Here is a 9,955-nt window from a genome sequence, read left to right as displayed (position 1 = left end):
AGCTATTTAATAAGCAATGGTATTTATTGGCACATTTTTATCAACTCTTTAAGCTAGTACGCGTTTCTGGAGTCCGTTTTTACTTGGACTTACTTTACCTGATCTTAAACAGTAGTTGTTCTGGAGACAACCATCAGTATGGATGGTCTCATGATCACACACTGCTTTTGCTAGAGGCCATAATCATTGCCACTTAGTACAAGCGATAAACATAACGGCAACAAAAATCATATTCACACACACATCAGCTATGGTAAGGCAAGTTACGGAGCAGTTTTTGGTGATTATCTGGTCCTTTACATCAGATGTCTGTAAAACTCATTTGCTTGTTTACTCTTAATGTTTTTCTCCTCGTGCTGTATGTGTTCTTTTATAAAGAGAGTTTATGCTCATCAAAACAGTACTACATTAGGATTTTAAGGTTTATACATGATGGGTCAGTGCATCTTTAGTTAAAGGAGCATTGACGTACAAAATTGGACCTCAAGAACTACTGTTGTGCGTTTTGAGGCTCCATTTGCCTGGTTTAGGAACAAAATGTATCTGAATGGTTCCTTTAACTCTGACTGTGGAGTCATTAGTTGTGGTAATTTCCTAGACAAGTACAGAGCTTATTATGCAACATTTTGTGCTCCTAAATCTGTTGTCACTCTTATCTTCAATATACTAAAGCAGATTCAGTGTCTTGCAAAAGTATTCATCCCCCTTGGTGTTTGTCCTGTTTTGTCGCATTACAAGCTGGAATTAAAATGGATTTTTGGAGGGTTAGCACCATTTGATTTACACAACATGCCTCTCACTTTAAAGAAGCAAATTGTTTTTTCTTGTTACACAAACAATGATTAAGATTTTAAAAAAAAACAAATCTGGAGTATGCATAGGTACGGTATTCACCCCCTAAATAAGAGCTGGTCCAACCAATTAACTTCATAAATCACGTAATTAGTTGATTAAGATCTATCTGTGTGCAATCAAAGTGTCACATGATCTGTCACATGATGTATGTATAAATCAACCTGCTCTGGAACACAACCCTTCTGAAACATACTGCTAAAGCTACACTGGAGTGGTTTAAAGGGAAACATTTAAATGGCCTAGTCAAAGCCCAGACCTCAATCCAATTGAGAATCTGTGGCATAATTTGAAGATTGCTGTATACCAGGGCTATTCAACTTTAGTACCAAGAGGGCCGATTGGAAATATCACTGAGTTTTCGGGGGCCGCATACAAAAAGACACCGCAAAATAATTGCATCCAACTGCATTTAATGTCAAAGCAAAATTTTATCCAGTGCAAAAGCAATTACTCAAATTTGTAAACAAAAAACATTCTAACATCTTTTTTTTAAATAGTTTTTGATTTAGCTATTTCAATTTGATTTTATGCTGACATAACACACTTGTCCATAACACACATAACACTATCCATCCAAAACATTCTTCCTTCTGACAGATAACCAAGTTGCCACACAAGCTATGTATAATAGGCCTACATCACAGCATTAAAAACACAGCATAACAAAACAACTTATCTATAGGACAGGTTCATTGCACACAAACTATGTATCACATCATATCAGTTCACATCACATCAAACTGTTTTTTTTTTCCAAACAGTTTCTGATTTGGCTATTTCAATTTATGCTGACATAACACACTATCCATGACACACATAACACACAAATCATCCAAAACAAACAATTTTCTGACAGGTAGCCTATGTTGCCACACATGCCTACATCACAGCATAGTTTTTGAATGTAGCCAATCAGTGTGAAAAATTGCACTGTCTTGATTTGGCTATTTCAAGATAATTAGGCTCATAAGTGGTAAGAGCAATCCTGAGGCATTCATGCAACTTCTCATTGGTCAAAGAACAACGTGACTTTGTTTTGATGGCATTCAAATGAGAAAAGCTAGACTCGCAGGTATAAGTGGACCCAAACATTGTCAGTATTTGCAAAGCCACTTTCCTTATTGTGGGGTACTGTTGCTTGCTAACATGTTTAGACCAAAAGTTGTCTGCACCCTCAGACTGCAAGTACGTTTTTAAAGCAAAGGAAGACTGCAAATCCACTAATTCCATCTGAAACATGCTTTCATTAACACAACATACCTCTTGCGCTTTTAAACTCACTTCTCCATCGGGAGCAAGACAGAAAGGGTCACGGGCAAACAACAGCATTTCTTTGGGGATGGTGAACTTTTGGAATCTTTGCGTAAAGTTCTCAGTCAGTTTTGCCATGAAAGTCTGTCATTACGTGTGTAATGTGACGTCCGGGTGCAGTGGTCATAAATTCACGGAGGTGTGGAAAGTGCATTCATTTTGAGTCACTCAAGTCTTTTGTTAAGATTGTCAACTTGGCTTCAGGCACATAGCCTGTCCACTAAATCCGCAATCGACTTTTCACAGCCCTGTAGTTCCTGATTCAAAGTATTCAGGCAGACACGGACTGGCCATCGGGTGTAGCGGGAGTTTTCCCGGTGGGCCGGTGGTTCAGTGTGGGCCGGCGGAGAAAAAAAAAAAAAACAGTTGCGCGCTGGCCTTTAATATGATAAGCAATGTTAACAGTTTCTTAAAGAAACTGTTAACATTGCTTATTACAGTTGCGCGCTGGCCTTTAATATGATAAACAATGTTAACAGTTTCTTAAAGAAACTGTTAACATTGCTTATCATATTAAAGGCCAGCGCGCAACTGTTTTTTTTTTTTTTTCCGCCGGCCCACACTGAACCACCGGCCCACCGGGAAAACTCCCGCTGGCCAGTCCGTGCAGCAGACCTATCAGTGGCATTTATTTTTATTTTAATTCAACGCTAATTTTCTCGCAAATATTCAATCAGGAAAGGTCAGGTTGAGCAGTTTCATGTGTTGTGCTTGTGTGAAAACTCAAGAATTAGTATGACCATTGGGGGCAGCGTTGCGCTACTTGCAAATCATAGGCCTATGCTCGACAATCACAGCAAGTATGATTCAGCAAGATCACGAGGAGTCCATTCTCATGGCGGGCCGCACAAAATTTTCATCGGGCCGCATCTGGCCCGCGGGCCGCTAGTTGAATAGGCCTGCTGTATACCAACGCAACCCATCTAACTTGAAAGAGTTGGTGCAGTTTTACCTTGAGGAATGGGCAAAAATCCCAGTAGCTAGATGTGCTAAGTTAATAGAGACATACCCCAAGAGACTTGCAGTTGTAATTGCAGCAAAAGGTGGCTCTACAAAGTATTGACTTTGGGGTAGTGAATACTTATGCACACTCCAGATTTCTGGGGTTTTTCCCCCCATCCTAATTAGTGCTTTGTCACAAAAATAAAAAAAAAAACAATTTGCATTTTTAAAGTGGTAGGCATGTTGTGTCAATCAAATGGTGCTTCCCCCCATCCATTTTAATTCCAGCTTGTAATGTGACAAAACAGGACAAACACCAAGGGGGATGAATACTTTTGCAAGACACTGTAAGTTGAACAAATCCTCTCTTGTTTAATACATGATAAGAAGCTGTTTAAATGACCTAATGAGTTCAAATTCAAAATGTAGCTGTAGTCAGCTGGTAACTTATAAGAACTGGTACTTAAGATACTTATACTAACTGGTACTTATAAGAAGGTCTGTTGAACTAGATTAACACACACACCATTGTTGTCAGCCACACCCTATGGAGCGTGCTTGCAATTTTACACAATACACTTTAGAGATCCCATGTTGATCTTGCCATGCTTTTGGATTGATCCTGCTACACTGCTTTATATCCACAGGATCATCAGCTGTATTCATAATTCATTTTTTAAGATATCTGTGCTCGATGTTGGTGGGTGGTCAGTGTCCGATCTTCAGTGATGTCAGGTTTCTGCGCAGAGCCTGGAGCTCCTGAAAGATGATGGACATTTCTTCTGTTGTTTCTTGCCTTTGCCTCAGTGCCTCAGCTAGCCTGTGTAGAGTTCTGCTCTGCTGGACTAGAGGAGTAATACACACAGATCCAGAGAGTGTAAAACTAGAATTATACAAGGTAAACTACAGCTTTACTATAGCTGTTTGACCTGCTGTTTGATTAAACCGTTAATGCAGGTTATTTTTGTGTAGCCTTTAATAACCTTTATAATTTACAAATAGCCCATAATGCATGGACAATCATTTTCAAAAGAATTCAATAATAAATAAAAAATGGCACAAAAGTTACAACACTGTAAGCCCGGACTTTGTATTTAATTAAATGTTTTAATTACAATGTACGTAAAAATTAAAGTTTGATTGCATTACTAAAAAATATTAAGTATATTCTACTAATTTGTACACATAGTCAAAAGTGTTAAGTTTAAGTTGAATGGCCTTAAAATTCTAAGTTTTAGTCATGACCACGCCTCTTTTTTAATCTGCGCAGAGTTGTGAAGCCGCCATTTTAACTTTCACAGATCAGCAGCGGTTACGTGAGGTTTGGTAAAATTCAGAGTGAGCTTCAGCCAACGTTTCTTCTCTGAACTTAGTATTTTGGATCCTGACTGTCGGTGGGAATGTTTGTTTTAACTTTAAGAGCAGTGGAAATCGCGTGTTTTACAGTTTGATAGTTACAGGTGGTATTTTACCAATTTCACGTCATTTTCATCTGTTGGCTAAGTTGCTTTTGTCACTGTGGAGAGCTCTCTGGATTTGGAATGAGACACTTTTTTTTTTGAAAACTTTTCGGATAATGTAAGTATACAGCGTCCCGCTGGCAGTACGGGGAATGTTAAGGGGCTACGTATTAATGTTAGCACATATCTGGTTAAAGAAAAAACATGTTTCATGTTTCAATGTTTATTGTGCACTTCTTGTTAATAAAATACAAATGCAATGGAAAAACTTTATACACTGTCATTTGTTTTATTGCTTTAACAGGTAAATCGAATTCTTGTTAAGTTAAAATGTAAAGTATAATCACTAAAGATGAATTCTAGGAAAGTTTAAATATTAAGTTCAATCAAATAAACATTTCAGTTTAATGTACTATAAATTTCAAGGCAACCAGTTTCCCAACACTGTTTGAGTAAATACAACTTATCAGGCTTTTAAGTACAAAAAACTTAAAATGGTTAGTTCATGCTGCATGGTAAAGCAATTTACATTTACAAGACATCTGAAGTTTAATGTACTATAAATTTCAAGGCAACCAGTTTCCAAACACTGTTTGAGTAAACTCAACTTATCAGGGTTTACAGTGAAGAGGCTACAATATTATATGGACAAATTGTGCATATATGTGAATTTGATTTTGGTTTTTCCAAAATCCCAAATTGTCCCTGTTTGTCAGACAGCAGTGTATGGTGAAATGGGTTAAGTTGCTGTAACATCTGTGAAAGGCTTAACTACATATTTCAAGTTCAACTGGAAAACATTCTTTAAAGGAACAAAAATAGTAAATTTCCACTTGAGCAGGACAGCCATTCTTTGAAAATCCTACTTTAATCCTTGAATATAGCTATAAAATAAGAGCAGTACAAAGAAAATTAACCTGAGAATGGAAACAAGATAAATATATAAAATGAGATTCTCTCACCTAAGAAGCTAAAGATAAGAATGACAGTGAGGAGGATCAGAATTACAGCCACACATGTCAAAGAGTAACGCCACGTAGAGATGTTCCACATATCGTTGATGTGACTCATAGGGGATCTTCTCATTTGATACCCTGCCTGACAGACGACTGGCCTGTCGATCATCCGAAGGTTCCCGTTGATGGATGGAGGTTGTGGTCGTGGAGGTCGAACACCTGACAAAGATTTTGATGGTTAATAAAATAAACACACCAAGTGGATAGTATTATTGTACAGTATGTGTGACTATGCAAGATGAGATCAGCTTTAGTTGATTCTTAATCACAGATTGACACCGGCACACGCCGGTACCTTTGCTGTGTTGTTCAGGGTGTGTGCGGTGCAGGTCACTGATGGAGTCCACAGAGTGCAGTTCAATCTCAGTCATGTCTTTATCACTGATAGGTACAAATGCTGAAGGAGGAGATGGAGGACACCTGACCGATACTCCTGCTCAAAGAACAAATGTTTAAGTCTGAACATGTAAACCTTCTAACCAGAGCCACAAAAAGGGGAAGGGAAAAAAAAGTGTGGCAGCCAGGAAAACCCATCAGATGTTGCTGCTGTGGCCAAAATTGATGTTGATTTTATTTCATTTTCTCCTAATTTTGTCATTTGCCAATAACCAATCACGAACTAATTTGCCCCATCACATGACTGCTACCAACCAGTAAGGATTAAGTTAACATGTGCATCTTCTGATACACATAAAGCCAGTCACCATAGATTTCATCTGTTGCTTATGCTGTGTTACAGGGCAACTGAGCGTATTCAGTGGAAAGTGCTTCTGCACACATGAGCCCACAAATGTCCACAATTGGCTAATGTAACTTTACTCAAAAAGAGAAAAAGCAATGTCATCCCTCTTATCCAGAGGACATGGTCAAATTTGCTCTCTTGGACTCCATGGATGGGCGGCACGGTGGTGTAGTGGTTATCACTGTCGCCTCACAGCAAGAAGGTCCGGGTTCAAGCCCAGTGACCAGTGAGGGCCTTTCTGTGTGGAGTTTGCATGTTCTCCCCATGTCCGTGTGGGTTTCCTCCGGGTGCTCCGGTTTCCCCCACAGTCCAAAGACATGCAGGTTAGGCTAATTGGTGGCTCTAAATTGACCATAGGTGTGAATGTGAGTGTGAATGGTTGTTTGTCTCTGTGTCAGCCCTGCGATGACCTGGTGACTTGTCCAGGGTGTACCCCGCCTCTCGCCCATAGTCAGCTGGGATAGGCTCCAGCTTGCCTGCGACCCTGTAGAACAGGATAAGTGGCTACAGATAATCGATGGATGGACTCCATGGATGGCTGTGGCATCTCCAGACAATCTTGTCTTATATATACTATAGTTCTGTGCAAAAGTCTTACATGTAAAAAAATGCTGTAGACCAAAAATGGTTTCGAAATAATGAAATGTTTCAACATTTAAAAAAACTACTATAAACAGCAGTAAGCCATAATAAATGAAACAACATTTGGTGTGAGACGACCCTTGCTTTAAAAAAGAAAGTAGTCTCAGGTACAATGAGTGCAGTTTTATGCGGAAATGAGCTGTAGGTTTTACTGAGCATCTTACAGAACCAGCCACAGTTCTTCTGGACACTTCGACTGTCACACTCGCTTCTTAATTTTGCACCAAAACCCAGTAGGCTTCATTATGTTTTCTTTTTTAATCTGAAAAATGGTCTTTTATGTAATATGCTGCTCAAATACAAACTTTTTTTTCTGTAATGTTTAATTTTGTGCTGGAAAATGAACGTTTGGAACTCTAACATGTTTTTGTACTGACTCGATAATGTAGAAGTCATAAAATAGAAATCTATAACAAAGTTTGTATGAAAAAAATAGGGGGCCTAAGACTGCTGCTTGCCTGCCGAGGAGGAGTCTGTTTAACAAACATAGCAGTAAAAACAGTCAGTCTGCCTAAAGAGGATTCATTCATCTCATCTCATTATCTCTAGCCGCTTTATCCTTCTACAGGGTCGCAGGCGAGCTGGAGCCTATCCCAGCTGACTACGGGCGAAAGGCGGGGTACACCCTGGACAAGTCGCCAGGTCATCACAGGGCTGACACATAGACACAGACAATCATTCACACTCACATTCACACCTACGGTCAATTTAGAGTCACCAGTTAACCTAACCTGCATGTCTTTGGACTGTGGGGGAAACCGGAGCACCTGGAAGAAACCCACGCGGACATGGGGAGAACATGCAAACTCCACACAGAAAGGCCCTCGCCGGCCCCGGGGCTCGAACCCAGGACCTTCTTGCTGTGAGGCGACAGCGCTAACCACTACACCACCGTGCCGCCCCCTAAAGAGGATTCATTGCTAATATTTATGATTTATGATGGAATGGAATCTTTAAATGCAATGTTCTTCATTGTCACTTTTCAGGGTAACCAAGTTGAAAAATGCTAGAACTTTACTTCTGATTGAGATCCATGCAACAAACATAGTTCAGGAAAGTCTGCAGGTATCAGAACTATATATAGCAGAAAACGTCAATACATCACTTTGTGAGGGGGTTTCCCAGACCAAGACACACACATTAAACATTAGACCATTTCACTGCTATATCAGATCCCTATGGAGAGGTTGTCTATGATATGAAAATATTAACAATCATACATAATATACATTCTTTTAAAAAAAAAAGGTTCTTCAAGGGTTCTTTGCTTCGTAACTTGGAACCCTCAGATAGAAGAGGGTTTCCCCAGAGGAACAAACCACAAAACTAGACACTAGAGTTAAATTTTTAGTATTAAAGACGATAATACTGTAAAGCTATGACATGCTCTGTGGGGAAAAAATGTAAATACAATTTAAATAAATGTCTTACGTCAATTTAATTCACCAACCACTTCAGACACAATTGAAATCTAGGCACAGTGACATGCTGGATGAAAGAGGATATAGTTATCAAAGCAGGAAGTAACATACAATTTGAATATTATTAATGATATATGAACATCTCATCTCATTATCTCTAGCCGCTTTATCCTGCTCTACAGGGTCGCAGGCAAGCTGGAGCCTATCCCAGCTGACTATGGGCGAAAGGCGGGGTACACCCTGGACAAGTCGCCAGGCTATCACAGGGCTGACACAGACAACCATTCACACTCACACCTACGGTCAATTTAGAGTCACCAGTTAACATAACCTGCATGTCTTTGGACTGTGGGGGAAACCGGAGCATCTGGAGGAAACCCACGTGGACATGGGGAGAACATGCAAACTCTGCACAGAAAGGCCCTCACCAGCCACGGGGCTCAAACCCGGACCTTCTTGCTGTGAGGCGACAGCGCTAACCACTACACCACCGTGCCGCCCCTGAGTATAATATCTCATCTCATCTCATTATCTCTAGCCGCTTTATCCTGTTCTACAGGGTCGCAGGCAAGCTGGAGCCTATCCCAGCTGACTACGGGCGAAAGGCGGGGTACACCCTGGACAAGTTGCCAGGTCATCACAGGGCTGACACATAGACACAGGCAACCATTCACACTCACATTCACACCTACGGTCAATTTAGAGTCACCAGTTAACCTAACCTGCATGTCTTTGGACTGTGGGGGAAACTGGAGCACCCGGAGGAAACCCACGCGGACACGGGGAGAACATGCAAACTCCGCACAGAAAGGCCCTCATCAGCCACGGGGCTCAAACCCGGACCTTCTTGCTGTGAGGCGACAGCACTAACCACTACACCACCGTGCCGCCCCTGAGTATAATATAACTTTTCATAAAGCTGTTAATATTTTACTACATTTGTGAAACTTGGCTGTCAGTATTGATAAACTGACATTTTATATGATGCTTACAGCACAGACGATCTGAAGCCAAGATCTTATCCAAGTAACAAAACAGAGAGAATCTCTTAACTTGTTATTCCTGCAGACGTAATCATTGAATAGATCTTCAAGCAACTTCTATGCTATTAAAAACTTTTTTAAGCCAGATCTTACCTTGGGAGTGCATCCTTATCAAACACTGTGAAAAAATATCCAAACCTGTTTCCGTCAAATCAAGAGCTTCATAAACCCAATATTATAATGTTACTGTCACATCACACTAAAATTTCAGTTACAATATAGCCTTTAAGTGGACCAATGGTGCAATTTTTTTTTCTCTACAACAGAGAAACAGAATAAATTTATAGTGTATAGTATGAAACAGCTTGCCCTGTTTAATGTCCTCCCCTTATCACCAAAATGAGCAGGCAGCATGGGGCAGTCCAGCATTCCTGCTCCCAAAATAGCTGCAGTAAAGCAGGAGGGTGTGTGGCATATATTAATAGATTCTGGGCCAAATGATGATACGGATATAATAAACAAAAACACTAAGTATGCAAGGATCAAAAGACCTTATGTGTTTTGTAATGCAAGATTGAGTCTT

The 9,955-nt window shown here is 40.1% G+C and overlaps 1 protein-coding gene across 1 annotated transcript; it reads right to left on the bottom strand.

The window, feature by feature from the left end:
• Positions 1–3,816: 3,816 nt before the first annotated feature.
• Positions 3,817–9,584, bottom strand: si:dkey-20d21.12 (uncharacterized protein LOC556245 homolog). Its single transcript, XM_060932737.1, has 4 exons — positions 9,526–9,584; positions 5,880–6,017; positions 5,531–5,743; positions 3,817–3,953 (listed from the first exon to the last, which is right to left on the bottom strand). The coding sequence occupies exons 1-4, from the start codon at positions 9,536–9,538 to the stop codon at positions 3,817–3,819; spliced, it is 501 nt and encodes a 166-aa protein (XP_060788720.1). The 5' UTR covers positions 9,539–9,584.
• Between the last annotated feature and the right edge of the window lie 371 nt (positions 9,585–9,955).

This window comes from Neoarius graeffei, chromosome 10 (genome assembly GCF_027579695.1).
Source record: "Neoarius graeffei isolate fNeoGra1 chromosome 10, fNeoGra1.pri, whole genome shotgun sequence".
Lineage (NCBI taxonomy): Eukaryota > Metazoa > Chordata > Actinopteri > Siluriformes > Ariidae > Neoarius > Neoarius graeffei.
This window is presented reverse-complemented; position numbering and strand designations above follow the sequence as displayed.